Consider the following 17,367-nt stretch of genomic DNA (forward strand, 5'->3'; position numbering starts at 1 on the left):
AATAGCACCTTCCAAAGCAGGCACTTCTCATGTATTCACTGAAGGAATAAATCACTTCATTCACCAGAGATATTAGGAAAGAGAAGTTGGAAAGTTAAATTAAATGATTGGCCGGGGCACCTGGGTGGCTCAGTTGGTTAAGCATCTGACTTCGTCTCAGGTCATGATCTCACAGCTCGTGAGTTCAAGTCCCATGTCGGGCTCTGTCCTGACAACTCAAAGCCTGAAGCCTGCTTCAGATTCTGTGTGTGTCTCTCTCTCTGCCTCTCTCTCTCTCTCTCTCTCTCTCTCTCTCAAAAATAAATAAAAACATTTTAAAAATTAAAAAAAATTAAATCATTGGCCAAGTGTTTCAAGGAGGAGATCAATGGGGAGAAGTCTGCAAAAACAAAGGACAAAATTTTAAAAAGGCTAAAAATTGAATTGAGGCAATGCTAGAGAAAATATTTTTGGAGAAATGGAGAGAAAATGAGTAGCTTTAGAATAAAAGAAAAATTAGAATTTCACATTTATTTCATGAAAAATAAACGAAAATATGACTTGAATCCTTAGAAACATTTGGTGTCACATATTTATCTTTCAAATTAGGCTTTTCTAGAAACCAGCACAAAAATAAGGAGTTCATCTCTCTAGTTAATAGCTAATTTTTGTCTAACGGCAGAGATTCTAAAAGCAGTCAAAAACATTTTGAGGCTTCTCTCAACAAATACATGTCTTTAGTGTATATATGTAAAAACGATCACTGGCTGTTTCTAAACCGCCCTCCACCTCTGCTGGCAGCTCCTGTCCCCTGGGCTTATGGTCTCACTTCTCACCAACTAGCAATCCACCTTCAGCCAGCAAGAGCCCCTATGGCCTACAGTGACTTCTTTAGTCCATCTCCAACCTCCAATTCTGAGGGCAGATTTTGACTCTCTGACCTTGGAGAGCATGAATGTCCTTGCCTACCTCCCGTTCCTGGGGACGCTCTAGAGTCAGACTTCCTGATTCACACCCCAGGGCCTTCCACCGCGTAACTTTAGGCTAGATCTGTGGTCTCTATGTGCTGTAGTCTTCTCGTTGGTACAGCGGAGAACGATATACTCATTTCACGAGATTTTTGGGAGGATTAAGGTAATTCAGATGAAGCACTAAGATCAGAAACTAATACACAGCTCTTGATAAATATTGACTATATGTCTTTTGGCTAGGAATATGAAGGTGAACACTTTTGGAAACAGACTGACCTGGATTGGTTGTGGGATCTCGGGCACATCTGTGATGTGGGGTGGGGTCCTTTTTAAGGTCCTAACACAACACAAGGTCCTTACTAAGCATGTTTCCTTCCTTTGTTAATATTTTTCCAATTGGTTTAGCCCCAGCCTGGCTCAGAGGTCTTGATAATGTTTTTCTTGATATGGTTATGATATAGTTTGATAAGTTTTGATATGGTTCCTGTCCATGGGGATCGAGGAGCCTACACCAATCCCTGCAGTGCATAGAGGCACCTTGGGCCTAATTTGTATTAGGAAGTTTTCCTAACTCTGGGGATCTGATCTTCTACTGACAGTTACAGTACACTTGAGAGCATCTGCACGCACAAGAAACTGCCCCTTTAACTTTTGTAGGATGAGCTGTAGGTTATAGCGTCAAAACCTCACAGGCCTTTTGGTTGGGTCTATGCAGACAAGAGTGTGCTGAATTTTTGAGATTAGCCTGTGGATTAGCTTGCTGGGGCTACTGTAACAAATTGCCACAAACCAGATGGCTTAATACAACAGAGATTTATTCTCTCACAGTTCAGGAGTCCAGAAGCCTGAAATCAAGATGTTGGCTCTTCCTGGGGGCTCTGAGGAAGAGTCTGTTCTATGCCTCTCTTCTGGCTTGTGGTGGCTGCCTGTAGTCTTTGACATTCCTTGGCTGGTGGCTACAGCACTCCAATGTCTGCCTTCCTCATCCGATGGCCTTCTCCCTATGTGTCCCTCTGTGTGTCTGTACCCTTTCCTCGTATAAAAGCATCAGTCATTGTATGTAAGGCCCACTCTTAATCCAGTATGACTTCGTCATAACTTAATTACATCTGCAAAGACTATTTCTAAGTAAGGTCTCATTTTGACGTTCCAGGTGGACATGAATGGGGGAGCACTATTAGATCCACCCTACTATTCTGACTTTTTTACAATTATTACCTTTTTATACTTTATAATTTTATGATATCATTAGAATCATATTGCTTTTTTATACTTTTGAATAATTTTTATAATTCAATTACTTTTTATAATCTATATCCATTTATATTTATATAAATAAAAATAAATTTCAAAAGAAAAGACACCTCCTGTCTATACAGATGAGGAGCACCTTGGATCCGGCCACGTGGGTCAGCTGTGCTAGCAGAGAGCCACCCAGATAAACACAAAGATCACCTCTCTGGGGCACCTGGATGGCTCGGTCGGTAGAGCGTTCAGCTCTTGATCTGTGTTCAGGTCGTGATCTCACTGTTAGCAGCACTGAACATGCTGACAGCGTGGAGACTACTTGGGATTCTCTTTCTCCCTCTCTCTCCCCCTCCCCGACTCATACTCTCATTCTCTCTCTCTCTCTCTCTCTCTCTCTCTCTCTCTCAACGTAAATAAAAAACATTAAAAACAAAAGCTCGCCTCTGAGTATGGGCCTTATATAAGGCCAGGGAGATGGTGCTCAGGGCATCCCTGCAGATGATGAGCTGCACTGAGCTGAGCACAGAGATCTGGAAGAAAGATCAAGTCTTTCCTTTGCTTGAAACTGTCCAGAGACTTCCTCCTGTCCTTGGAGTGGTTTTGTGGCTTGGCCTACAAGGTCCTCTGTGAACTGAGGGCCCTTCTCCATCTCTTCTCTTCCCCTCCCCTCTGGTGAAATAAACATAAAGGATATAAATTTTGTGAGTAAACTCCTGGCTATTATGAGGTAATAAGGGGGTCCAGGGGCTGCCTCTGCTCATCTTTGGTTTAAGTTCTCGGCCTTCTTGGAGCTCTTGATTTTCAGAAGGCTGAGTTCAGCCTGACCAGGACTGTGTGAAGATTTATGTTCCTGGGGTGGCCTGGACCCACACTCTCCTAGTAACCCCAGGAACTAAAGTGTGCACCAAAAAAGCATCTCTGCTTCCTAAGCACTTTTCCCCTCAGCTGAGAAGCCGGCTTGTCCAGGAACGCAGTGTGAAGCTGGATGCTTTCCAGCGCATAGAAGAGCTACAAAGTCAGCTTAATGACGCTGAGCGATTGTCTGTCCAGATGAGCTCACCAGGCGGTAAGCATGTCCCCGACTCTAGCTAGAACAAACCCCCAGGGTCTGGGGTCTGAATTGAAGGAGGGTCTCATGGGCCAGCCATAACAACCCAGTGGTTATTGCATAGGTGCTCCATGATGTCTGTTGAATGAATGAATGATACATGAATGAATAAAACTCAATTCTGATTTGCAGTCATAACTTTCTACTTTAGTAGAAAGGTGACTCCAGTCACCTTGGAGTACTGACATCCAATCCTAAAAGATTTCAGTCATAAAAACTGGTCTCAGGAGGGTGTAATGTACCACTTAAAGCACACTGGGTACTTTACTATATTTTGAAGCATCTTAATGTCTTGGGACATCAATGACCACGTTTCTCAAGTGTTATTTATAAATATATTATGATTCTTGGGTGCTGGGGGCTTGAGGAGTGCTATGGAAATGGCAATCAAGATAGCCCTCTGGGCAATGTAGCATAGAGCAGAGGCCAAACCCAGGATGTCTCTAAACTGGCTTCCTTCCCTATAAGTTGAGGATGAAATTAATTCCAAGTTCTTTTCTAGATCTGACTATCAAAAATATCACCAAATACCAATAACCAGGACTGAATAACTGCATATGTTGGTTACTATACTTTGACACTTTCATACTTGTGTGTCCTTTATGTTTGCTTTTGGCTCTTTACCAGTTGAATATATAAGATCTTTCACAAACAGAAAGATCAGTGTCAAAGATCAAGCAAACAAAGATTGAGTTACTTTGGGTTTGCTGAGAGCAGGGCTGGGCTCGCTGGTAAAGCCCAGGGCTCTCCCCTCTGCCTCTGTGCCTATTGCCTGGGCCCTGACCACAGGGGGAGGTTTCCCACCCCAGCTGTGCTGTCCAAAGAGGAAGAGCATCAAAAGTACTCAAGGGCCCTATTTTGGCCACTGACACTGAGCAGTTCTGCACCTTGAACTCTCCTCTCCACACTCCATGGGATTTTCCTGTCTATCCCTTGCCCCTCTGTCTCCAGCCCAGCTAAGCACCCTTTTTTTTTTTAAGTAAGCCCTACACCCAACGTGGGAGTTGAACTCAGGACCCTGAGATCAAGAGTCTCCTGCTCTGCTAGCTAAGCCATCCAGGCGCCCCAGCCAAGCATCTTTTTAACCTCTTTTTGGGTTAACATGTCCTTTCAAACTGCCCTCCATGTCCTCCAACACCTGCACATTTATGAAGGAGAAGCAGAGTGAGGCATGAGACAGGTGCAGGGTGGGGCAGAACCCTAATTCCCAAGACTGGGGATGTGGCAGGAGTGAAAGAGAAGTCTCTTTCCCAGGAAGCAGAGCTAGAAGTTTCTCCTAAGCCCCGGCCCCCACCTGTCCCCCACTGCAGTGACTCATTGGAGGGGAAGGACTGGGTTGCACCTGTCTATTTAATGCCCAGCACTCCAAGGGGACAGCTATACTATTAATGTGACAAGGTAGAAGTCATTCCCACTCCTTTCTCAGCTGTTGTCCAGATGAAAGCATGAAGTGACCGAGGTCTCTCCTTTCTGTCGTGGTGGTAGCAGCAGCCACCCTGATCCCTGCATCAGAAGCATCAGAAGCAAAGGCAGACTTAAGGAGCAAGCTCTCCTTACTTGGCATTAGCATGGTGTCCCCTTAGGATCTTGCACCTCTTGAGGAACTGTAATATGCTCTAGTGCAGTTAGTCTTAAAATGCTTAAGGAAAAAAAATGAAATCACTTGGCTGACAAAACTGTGAAATGTTCAGAGGTAGACCAGCTTCAGTTTGCTTGATCCAGGTCTGACATACTTCCCCGGGGCCTGACCCCTCTGTCTGCCCCTCTGAGCTCCAAGAATGCTGGGAGCAGAAAGGAAGTGGAAGTAACCCCTCGGGAAGCGAGATGACTGCCACTGCTGTAACTTCCATCCTCTGTTCCAGCTCACATGGCAGGAGTGAGTGTAGAGATGGGACAATTAAAAAGGATCAGCCCCTGACTGGGCTGACTCAGGTCATATGCCCGAATTTGAACAAATCACGGAAGCCAGACACTAAGATGCTTGGTGGGTTTAGGCCCTGCTCACATGTCCCTCCTCTGGAGCTGAAGATGGGTCAGCTCACTCTCTCCTCTTCCCAGAAACTATTTTATATCTTCCTGGCCTCTTCAGATCCTCAGACGCTGTCCTCCTCCCCAGCCAACACTTTACCTCCAGTTTCACAGAGCCGTTAAAAGCCATCATGTGGCAGAGATGGCTGGGTGGCTCAGTCGGTTAAGCATCTGACTCTTGCTTTCCACTCAGGTTATGATCTCAGGGTTTGTGGGTTCGAGCCCCACGTGGGGCTCTGCGCTGACAGCGTGGAGATTGCTTGGGATTCCCTCTCTCCCTCTCTCTCTCTGTCCCTCCCCTGCTCATGCTGTCTCTCAAAATAAATAAATAAACGTTTAAAAAATTTTTTTTAAAGCCATCACATGGGAAACCCCTCTATTTTTTGACCCCAGCCCACCTACATTAGGTACTCAGCTGCTTCTTGGTCCCTTCTGGTAAAATGGAAAATGTGCCCCCTTTCTTCCCTGGGCCAGTCCCAATGCTTGAGATTCCATTTGCTCCTAGCTTTTCAGGGACTCTGAACTATTATTTATCTGCTTTCTCTATATATACTCATATTTCCTACCCAACTAGCCTTCTAATCTTGGAAACAACCATTATTATTGAGTATATACATGCCAGGATCACAAAATCCACCCTAAACTAAAATTAAGCATCTACCCAGTTGGTTGAGGAATCTGGGAGCTATACTTTGTCACCCTGTAAGTCCAGTTAATTACCAAGTCCTATTAACTTGAATATCCCTAAGTTTGTCCACTCCTACCCACCATAGTCCAAGTCACCTATCATGTCCTTCTCTTTCACTTGGTCATGTGACCCGCAGGCAAATGATTCCATGCAGATTTTGACATCTTCATTCAAAATTGACAAAGTTGGATTAGATGCCCATTTCAAGCTTTTCTAAAATTTTGTGGATTAAATCTAGGCCCATATATTGCAACCAGAGATATAATTTAACATTTTCAACATTATAGGACTTATATCTCGGGCTCAGTACTCCCTGAGTTCTGCTTCCACATCATTCAGATACTCCCAGCAACACCTTTTAAAGACTAATCTTATGAGCAGTAAAATAACAAGAAGGATTCAAAGGCCAGAAACTGTAAGTAAAGATAAATTTGATTATATATGTGAAACAATGAAAAATGTAAATATGAAATTATGGTTTTAGGTTAGGTTTTTTCAAACTTACATTAAAAAATTATATATCAGGGCACCTGGGTGGCTCAGTCTGTTAAACATCCAACTTCGGCTCAGGTCATGACCTCGCGGTTTGTGGATTTTTTTTTTTAATTTTTTTTTAACGTTTATTTATTTTTGAGACAGAGAGAGACAGAGCATGAACGGGGGAGGGTCAGAGAGAGGGAGACACAGAATCTGAAACAGGCTTCAGGCTCTGAGCTGTCAGCACAGAGCCCGATGCGGGGCTCGAACTCACGGACCGTGAGATCATGATCTGAGCCGAAGTTGGCCGCTTAACCGACTGAGCCACCCAGGTGCCCTGCGGTTTGTGGATTTGAGCCCTGCTTTGGGCTCTGTGCTGACAGCTCAGAGCCTGGGGCTTGGTTTGGATTCTGTGTCTCCCTCTATCTCTGCCCCCTCCTGCTCATGCTCTGTCGTTCTGTCTCTCTGTCTCTGTCTCTCTAAAAAATGAATAAACATTAAGAAACATTATATACCTGGCTGTTATCTAGATACTTGGGTCTAGATAATAAAATTCTGGATTTCTCCTAAAAAGGCTTTGTCCATGAATTGTTGCCAAATCGATGTGTTTGTGGGAAGAAGGATGGTGCAGGGTTTCCTACTTTGCCATCTTGCCAATGCTACTCCTCAATAATAGAATTCTGATGTCAAAACAATTCAGCTCAAAAGCACTTACTCAATTACATTTATTTACTTTTAAATATGTTTTATTGTCAAGTTAGCTAACATACAGTGTATACAGTGTGCTCTTGGCTTCAGAGATAGATTCCCGAGATTCATCATTCACATACAACACCCAGTGGTTATCCCAACAAGTGACTCCTGATTTCAGCTCAGGTTTGAACCCAGGAACTGTGAGATTGAACCTGAGCCAAAATCAAGAGTCAGACACTCAACTGACTGAACCACCCAGGTGCCCCATTTCTCACACGTTTTTAAAACTTTCTGCTGTGCCAGGGAACTCAGATAAGAGATCTGATGCTGCTAGTTAAAAAAAAGTGTTTATTTAAATAAATGGACGTGGAAGTCAATGTCCACACTTTGCTGTGTTCTGTGTCTGAATTTCTTCTTTTTCTTCAGTCATCTACAATAATTACCTAGCAGTTCTCACAGTTCATGGGTTCAAGCTCCGTATCGGGCTCCATGTTATTGGTGTGGAGCCTGAGAGCTTGGGATTCTCTCTCTCCCTTTATCTCTGCCCCTCCCCCTCTTGCTCTGTCTCTCAAAAATAAATAAACTTAACAACAACAACATGTGAGAAATCTACCCTCCAAAGAAATTCTTGGCACACAGATTAGGTTCAGGTATAGCATGTATATGAAGATTTTTTTTTTTAACTTTTCAGCTTTTAGTGTATGTAAAACAATCTTTACACCCTCCTCTACTGCATAAGTACTAACCTTTGCCCACTTGTTTTTCAGAATCCCCTCCAGACATTTCCATGTCAACACATTTAAAATTCTTCCCTTTTAGGAGGCAAACCATAAGAGACTCTTAAATACTGAGAACAAACTGAGGGTTGATGGGGGGTGGAGAAGAGGGGAAAGTGGCTGATGGGCATTGAGGAGGGCACTTTTTGGGATGAGCACTGGGTGTTGTATGGAAACCAATTTGACAATAAATTATATAAAAAATAAATAAAAATAAATAAAAAATAAAATTCTTCCCTCTTGCTTTGAGAAAAATTAAGAGGAAAATATTTAATCATTCTGTCAGAGAAATATGCCATTCTAAAGTCTCTTTTGAGGGTGTAATTCTGCAGCTGATAGTCTGGCTATTGGACCAAAAATTTGCTTCTAAACATGCAGTTAAAGAGTCATACACAGAAAGAGAAGAAACAGGTCAGGAATGTGCATTTGAGATCCTTGACCAAGTAGGGCCACCTTATTAATGCCCATCACTGGCTCAACTTACCAGTCTCTGTGCAGTCATCTTTCACCAAAAGGTAAGATTCTAGTATATGTCTATTTGTTTCTGCAAAAGCCTTTTCCAAAAGGAAGCAATATTCAGTTGGTGTGTATGGAACCACAAGGGCTTTTAAGACTCCCTCCATCCCCATTTCACTCCCAAAAGCAAATGTTGCTGTTGTGGGGGAGGTCTGCGATCACAGCTCATGGTTGAGAGGCTGCTTAAGTAGCCAAATGCGTCAGAGGAGAGCCACTGTATTTGAAAGATTCAGAAGGGTGATGGTCTAAATAAACCCTAATAAATAAGGGAGTGTTTTGTGGGCCCATTGGCATGTGAATAGAAACCCCAACCAATAAACCTAAGATCCAGGAAAGGCACAAAAGAATTGGAGCCTCTTCAAACCTATCTAAGCTCTGACTTCTTAAGGCCTAAGAGACAAATCAAATAAATGCATATTGAAGAATAATTTATACATGGCTGGAATGTAAGAACACCAATGATTTTCTTAACAAAACAAAACAAAACACTGCACTAACACAAATGATAAAATATTAAGGAATTTTTAGATTACTCCACATATGGGATATCTTTTTCTCCTTAGCTGGAAAAGGCTTCCTTTGATAGACTAATTCTTGACCAGTTCACTTTATGACATGTGTCAAATATAAGAAGGCACACTAAATGGCCTAACCCAGACTGAACCAATGATCTCAGTCTTAGTCGTAACGGTGACTTTTAATGATATCTCCAATATCTATTTAATCTTTATATTTCAGGTACCTATTAAACACAAAAAAAGGATTGCCAACGTCTTTCTACCCAGTGTGGTAGAAAATGTTCACCTTTCAGCTTTTCAAGTTCACACGGCTCCATCCATAATCCCAGAAGGACCCAACTGGTAATCATATACCCTCCAAGTTTTCTTTCTTTTTTTCTTTTTTAATGTTTATTCTTGAGAGACAGTGAGAGAAAGAGCATGAGCAGGGTAGGGACAGAGAGAGAGGGAGACACAGAATCCAAAGCAGGCTCCAGGCTCTGAGCTGTCAGCACAGGGCCTGACACAAGGCTCGAACCCACAAACTGCGAGACCATGACCTGGGCCAAAGTTGGATGCTTAAGCAACTGAGCCACCCAGGTGCCCCTCCAAGTCTTATTTCTTTGAGCATCTGAATGAATAAACATGATTCGAACCTCCATTAAACCTTTATCTAATTTTTATTATCAGTATCAGAAGATATAGTATGGAATGATTGAGATGATAACATCCGAAAAGTTCCAGGTGAAGTAGGATTTGGCCTTACATCCTAAGACAGAAGAGTTGATTTGCATTTCTACAACCTAGAGCCTTTGGTCAACAAGCAGCCTCACATTATGGGTTCTAGATTACTGATTAGGTGTGTTAGCCAGGAGAGATGTCATTGCTGCTAAGCAGTATTTATTAACAGTGAAAAACCAGCACAGAGATACATCTAAACAAACTTCAAAGCACTTATTGCTATTTGTTTCACTTAAGAACATCATCCTCTCTTAACAGTTTTTTTTATTCTTCCTACAAATACTAAAACCCTCTTTAGACTTTTGTAAAGTCCTAATCCAAGTCTTTTTGTTCAGACAAGAAAATGTATCTTGGGTAAAGGAATAAATAGGTAGATGAATGAACAGAGTAGGCCAGAGAAATATTTACATACATAAATTTATACATGATATATGTAGCTTTTTAAATTGAGAAGGTTGAGTCTATTCGAAGTAGATTAAATTATCACCTTACACCATACATAATGAATTCTGAATGGATTCCAGATATATATGCGCACACACACACACACACACACAGACATATATACAAACGTATTTCTGAAATAGAACATGAAAAACAAAAGCCAAAAGGAAGATTGATGACTTTGATATCAAAGCTAAAAATTCAGCATGACAGGTGCCTGGGTGGCTCAGTCGGTTAAGTGTCTGACTTCGGCTCAGGTCATGATCTCACGGTTCATGGGCTTGAGCCCCACATTAGGCTCTGTGCTGATAGCTCAGAGCCTGGAGCCTGCTTCGGATTCTGTGTCTCCCTCGCTCTCTGCCCCTCCCCCGCTCATGTTCTGTCTTTCTCTGTCTCCCAAAAATAAATTTTAAAAGGGTTAAAAAAATTAAAAAATAATTTTGTTTAATGTTTTTATTTATTTTTGAGACAGAGAGAGACAGAGCATGAGCGGGGGAGGGTCAGAGAGAGAGGGAGACACAGAATCTGAAGCAGGCTCCAGGCTCCAAGCTGTCAGCACAGAGCCCAACACGGAGCTCGAACTCACAGACTGTGAGATCATGACCTGAGCTGAAGTCGGATGCCCAACTGACTGAGCTACCCAGGCTCCCCCCCAAAAATTTTTTTTTAGTTCAGTATGACAAGGTATGGTGCCAGTTATCAACTTGTGAGCTCTTAGCTCTAAATTCATCCTTGTCTGCTGTGATGTAATTAATATGGACCATGAAAATATTTCGTCTTCGCCAACTACAAGATATTAAGCTTTGTCAGTAGAGAGTACTGGAGGGACACTGGAGGAGGGTTTCTTTTCCAGATTCTGGGGTGCTTCTCTAGGCAGGCTCCTGCCGCGGGTGTGGCTTCTGCAGCATGAGGTTTCCGTAGTGGATGCGGCTTCGTGGTGGATGCCATTGGCAAGAGGCCCTCCGTGAAGGGCTTTCTCCTCCTGCCCCTCCTTTTGTGAGGTCTGCTTCACAGCCTCAGTGAACTTCTCTGCCATCCAGTGAGCCGTGGTCACACCCTGTCCAAGGAGGGCACACCCTCTCCAATGGATGTCAGCCCTGGAGGGTAATGGCTGCTCACTATATCTGCTCTCCCTATATTCTTCAGAACTCTCTTTATTACTGATCAGCCATTCCTCCCATTACTTCAATCTCTTGTTATAGTTAATAAGTCTTTATATTAAACTTTCTCCAGTTTGATTACTGTGTGTGTGTCTGTCTTCTAATTGGCGCATGAATAATACAGAACTGATACCAGTAGTGGAGGGTTCCTAGGGGACAGACTCACAAAGGTGGGATTTGAGGATTTGTTTGGTTGCACCCTTGGGCTTGAACATGGTGCTGAGCTCCTTGACAATAGGAAATGGAATGCTAGTAATCCTTTGCATGCAGTGCCATGACAATTAACCAAGCTGTTATCCACGGTAGGTTGTGATAAAGTACCTACTGAAGTGTGTGCTTTGGGAGCCCAAATTGCTACCACACTGACTCTCAGGGCAGTAATGATGACCATAAATACTGGGGTGTGGGATGGACTTTTTTGGATGCACTTCAGCACTTAAGAAGAAAATGACAAGTACTGGTCCTTTAGGCTTCCACGGTAGCCTTTTAAATCTATTTCTTGTAGTCACAGGGGTAATACTGCTAAAAATGAAACACACATTTTAATTGTGCAGAATGCTGAATTACAATGACAGTTGAATTCACAGTCCTGTCATTTCTCACTGCTGTTGAGATGGGCTCTCTCATTTCAGTGGTCAGGATGCAATCCCAGAATAGCAGCAGGCAATTGCCAAGGACAAGGTGGGTATGTCTATTATAAAAAGGGCAGCAGGGACATCTCAGTAGTCAGATTACAGACCTGGCACAGAGAGATCTTTTGCTGGTCAATGTGTTCCCCCAAATGAGAACATATGGGCAGCCAACTAGAATACTACTCCATCTATATAGGAGGAAAAACTCTGGTAGCCTAAGCCTGGCCTGAGTCAGCACAGTGGAGTGTCACAGTCTCTCACCCAGATTCCATACCTAAGTCAATTCACAGAGCAGGGCCCCTTGCCTGCAGGGGAGGCTGGATCCCCCTTGAGAAAGGACCCTATACCACTGCTGCAGGTACATTGTAAATCTTCTTCCAAACATTTTACTAAGGGATCTTCCATCATTTGCTAGAGTTACTGTTCATCAGAAAGGAAGAACATCCAGACCATTTGGTGAAGAATAAACACTACGTCTAAATTAATTCTAATTCCTGGGAACCCAAAACACACTGTGGCTCAGCAAACTGAAGGCTTACAGTGATGTAATAGAAGGAGTCACATGTTCAAATTACAGTGGACTCAGTTGGTCCACAGACCCACCAGGTGGTTTTATGTCCGCAGTTTGTGAATGTGTAATTGAAACAGACATAATTAACAACTGAAAGGACTCTTATATTGGTTCTCTAACCCATGAGTTGAAGTCTCATTATAGTAGGAAGGGATAATTGGAAGCCCCTGGAACTTTCCCTGTCAAGAAAGCAAACTAGAAGCAACGTTACATCCCTGGGGAAACTGCAGAGATTAATGCCACCATCAAAACTTGAAGGAAGCAAAGGTGATGATACCTATCACATCACTACTTAACTCACCACTTTGGCCTGTGCAGAAAATAGGTGGATATTGGAAAATGACTAGGGACTATCAAGTTCACACCTTAATCAGATAGTGATCCCAATTGCAGCTGCTATCTCAGATGTAGTATCTTACAGGGGTAAATGAATATCCTCCTGGTATTTGTTATGCAGTTATTGACCTAATTTGCCATGCCTTTTGCTCCATAACAAATTGTAAGGACCATGAGGAGCAGTTTGCTTTTACCTGGTAGAGCAGCAGTATTCTGTCAAAGTCTTGACTTAAGGCCTTGTCAGTTCTGTTCCCTGCCATGATATAGTCTGTAGACACCTTGATCATCTGATAGTCTACAAAAATCACATTGGTCCACTATGTTGATAACATTATGCTGATTGTGTATGATGAATAGAAGGTAGTAAGTGCTTAGGTGCCTTAGTAAGACCTACAAGAACTAGAAGGTAAAGGGCAGAATTCCACAACACTTTAGGCCTATTAATCCCAATGAAGCTTCTTGGGGATGCAATGGTTTGGAGCATGTTAAATATCCCCTTCCAAGAAGAAACAGGTTGCTTCATCTCACACTATGTACCATGAAAAACAAAATCATGATGCGCAGTAGGTCTTTTTGGATTTTGAAGGCAACATGTACCATATTTGAGTTTGCTATTTCAACCCACTCATAAAGCAATATATAAGATTACTAACTTTGAGTGGGGACCAGAGCAAGTGAAGGCTCTGTCATGAGTTTGAGTTACAGTATGAGCTGTGCTGTCATATAGGTCCTAAGATCTATAGGTCCAAAGCTAATGATACTAAAAGTATCCTGGCATGTATGGAGTCTTTATCAAGCCGAATCCCAGGGCAGAACCCTAAGATTTTGAAGCAAATCTATGCCCTCTGCTGAAGATAACTATTCCACTTGTGCCTTGCTTGAGACTTATTACCCAACCATGGGATAGTAGGTGAACATGTGGCCTGAGCTTCACATCATGATTTGATGTTGGAGTATCCACCTTGTCATAAACTTGAGCATGCACAGCAGCAATCTATCAATGGAAATAGTATACAATTGACCTACCCTGCTTGAGCAGGTCTGAAATGTAAAGATAGCTTCCGTGAACATGTGGCTCAGACTCTTTCAACACCAACTTCTGTTGCATCCTCTTCCTCAATCAATAGTTCTAGCCTTAGGTGTTTCTAACAACTAGCTAGCCAATAAAAAATTTAAGCCTGGTTTATAGACAGGTCTGTATGACATATTGGTTCCACCCAAAAGAGGGTAGCTGCAGCACTATGTTCCACTCGGGGGTGAACCAAAAGGGGGTGAAAGAAAACCCTTCCCTGTGAGAATTGTGAGTAGTACATTTGGTTGTCCACTGTGTCTGATCTGAGACATGGCCCCAAGTACATATCCACACTAATTCCTGGGTAGTTGCTAATGGTCTGGCTGTGTAGTCAGGGACTTGGAAGAAACATTAAAGGTTGGTGACAAGTAAATCCGGAAAGAAGTACATGGATGGATCTTGGAATGGGAACACACTGTGAAGGTATTTGTGTCCCATGTCAGTGCCCAGCAAAGGGCATCTACAGCAGAGAAGGCTCTTAATTGGGTGGATAATATAATGCACTCTATGGGTATCAGTCTAATTCCCCAGCTACCCCAGTGCTTGCTCAATGGACCCATGAACAATGTGGCCATGGTGGCAGAGCTAGAGGCTATGCATGGTCTCAGCCAACAACATGGATTTTCCCTTATTAAGGCTGTCATGCATTACTGACAACTGCCTAATCTGTGAAGAGCCAAGACCAATACTGAGGTTGCAATATGGTATTACTCCCATGGGTAACAGCCATCCACGTGATGGCTATTAAATTGGGCCTTTGCCATCATAGAAGAGATTCTTCAGTAGAATAGACATATTCTGGATTTGGATTGCCTTCCTGTGTCTATAATGCTTCTGCCAGCACTACCATCTGATGCACATACTCACAGAATGTTTTATCATGGCATTTCCTATAGCATTGTTTCTAATTAAGGAATAAACCATTTCACAGTAAAGGAAATGTTGCAGTGAACTCATGCCCGCGAAATTAACATCCCTGGACACATGGAAATGGCTGGTCTAATTGAAAGGTGGAATAATTCACTGAAAACTCAGTTGTGACAGTTGGGAGATACCACCTTGAAAGGATGGAGCTGTTTCACAGGAGGTGACATATGAATCCAGGAATCAAGGGGTGGAAATGGGAGGGACTCCTCATGATTATACTTCTCAACAATCTCAAGCTGTGCTGGTTTGGAGGTCTTAGTTCCCAAGGTATGTTTCAACCAGGGACACAACGATGGGTCTGTTGATACAAGATCTAAGATGAGACTGCCATTTGGCCATCTTGGGATGGGATTCATAAGCTGCTAAACCGATAGGCAGCAAAAGGTGTTACTCTACCGGCTGGAATGGTCAATCATGATTACCAAGGGGAGATTGTACTGCTGGCACACAATGGAGGAAAGACCACATCTGGAACACGGGATTCTCTGGGTGCCTGAGTACTTCCATACCCAATAGAAAAGGTTGATGAAAACTATTAATCAAAGCAGGTAGAACAGTGTGACTCAGACGTTTTGGTAGTAATATTTGGGCCACCACCAGGAAAACAACCACTTGAGGTTCTCAGCAAAGGCAAAATAAATATTAAGTAGTGGGAGGTCATAATTTACAGAAACAAGGGCTTTAAGGTTTGAATCCTCCTGTTGCCTGCTCCACCATTAGAATGAAAATGGAGCTGAACCATATGAACGGGTATTTCTTAGCTAGGTGGTGTGTGTTCTGTCAGCAGACGGTACTGGAGGGATTTTTTTTTCCCCCCTGGTTCTGGGCAAAACTCGAGCAGTGCACCTAGCTTAGCAGTGGAGTATCACTGGTGTGGTACCTCCTGTGCCTGGTTTACCCTGCATCCCCTTGGATGACTTCAGATTACCACTGGGATAACATCCCCCCAGGCATAGCTGCCTAGCAGTGGATTTGCAGCTACCACTAACTTCATCCACAGAGCCAAGGTTGTATCCTGAAATTATTTCTGGAATTCAGCTTGAGGAGAACAGTTAGTGGCCACTTCTTATACTTGCTATGCCAGTATCGTTGAGAATTCTTTACTGCTTGGCAAATTATTTCTTAAAATATTACAGATAATATGCCCCATCACTCCAATCCACTCTTATAGTTAATACTTTATGCTGAACTTTCTCTGTTCTTATTATGTGGCTTGTCTCCTGATTGTACTCTGATGATAAAGACACCACAAAGACTTGAAGAAAACATTGACTGACGAAAATCCACTGACCACAGATTAGCTCCCAGCATATTTCAAGATAAAAAACCCTCCAATTGTTAAGAAAAGACAAAAGAAAAACACAATTCACAGAGGAAGTACAAATAAGCAAATAAATCATTTCACTTACCAGAGTATTAAAATTTAACTTTGCCAATATCGGAAAAGATACAGAAAACATCCTGCTACCCCAGCTTGTGGGAACTGGAAAGCAATCTCAGTCTGTTAAAATTTTCAAAGTGTAAACCCTATGATGCAGATTTCCACTTCTCTGCATTTACTCTAGAGATATATTCACACATAAACAAGGGGGAGGGCGCAAAGATACTCTCTGCAGAAGTGTCAGTAAAAACTAAAAATTGCAAACCTACGATCCTTCAATAGATGCTTATGATACTCATACTACATATGCCGACAGAGAATTTAAGAATTTGGTGTGCGACATACACTAACTTGTAAAGATCTGCAAGTAGTAAGCGAAAAGAAGTTGCAGGATGATGTTAAAATAAAAATCCACATTATGTATTTTCTAAGGGTACGTAATAGTACATAAAAAATGCTGGGCGGTGGGGGGATTGTTTCACACCAGACCAGTTCCAGTAATTACTTCTGCAAAGTGGAGGGCAGGCAAGGGAAAGGGATTGGGGGATGGTCAAAGCCGACATACTTCTGTTGAATAGTTTAAGGAAAAAGAATTTGAGAATATGTATTTACATATTCCTTAAATTAAAAATTAAGACTTTAAAATGCTCATCTTGAAAATAGAATAAAATAAAGTAAAATCCTCATCTTGAACATTTTCTTCCGGCAAAGATGAAGAACCTGTACTTACCCTCACACTGAAAAACGGGACAACACACACGCAACAGTAGTTTCCAATACATTTGACTTTGAGCAAAGAACAGTGATCCTTGAAAGACAGGGAACGATCAACCCAGCTTACTGCCTTGCATTTCTAAGCAATGATGTAGGGAGGACACCCAGACAGAGCCCAGTGGACTTCCTGAGTTCAGATGAAGCTAAAGTCAAGGCAGTTGAAAGCAGCTGGAGTTCCCAGAGCAAAGGACCAGGGTGGCAAGCCGCGGAAAGAGGAGCTCCAAAGATCTGCAGAATGTAGTCTCAGCAACATATTGGTCAGCACATGCACAAGCTAACTACCAAAGGCTGGGGAAGCTTTCCAGGAAAAAGTATCTGGGAGCCTGCCCCAGGCTAGGAACAGAGTCT

The 17,367-nt window shown here is 42.6% G+C and overlaps 1 protein-coding gene across 1 annotated transcript in view; it reads left to right on the plus strand.

Annotated features, from left to right (window-relative positions):
* Positions 1-9,455, plus strand: part of LOC125165943 (uncharacterized) — a 178,628-nt gene extending 169,173 nt beyond the window's left edge. The window contains exons 45-47 of the mRNA XM_047859469.1: positions 3,144-3,264; positions 6,310-6,437; positions 9,223-9,455. Coding sequence (XP_047715425.1) covers positions 3,144-3,264; positions 6,310-6,437; positions 9,223-9,348 — 375 coding nt within the window. The 3' untranslated portion in view covers positions 9,349-9,455. The remainder of the gene's footprint in view (positions 1-3,143; positions 3,265-6,309; positions 6,438-9,222) is intronic.
* Positions 9,456-17,367: the final 7,912 nt, after the last annotated feature.

Source organism: Prionailurus viverrinus, chromosome B2, assembly GCF_022837055.1.
Source record: "Prionailurus viverrinus isolate Anna chromosome B2, UM_Priviv_1.0, whole genome shotgun sequence".
NCBI classification, from domain to species: Eukaryota; Metazoa; Chordata; class Mammalia; order Carnivora; family Felidae; genus Prionailurus; species Prionailurus viverrinus.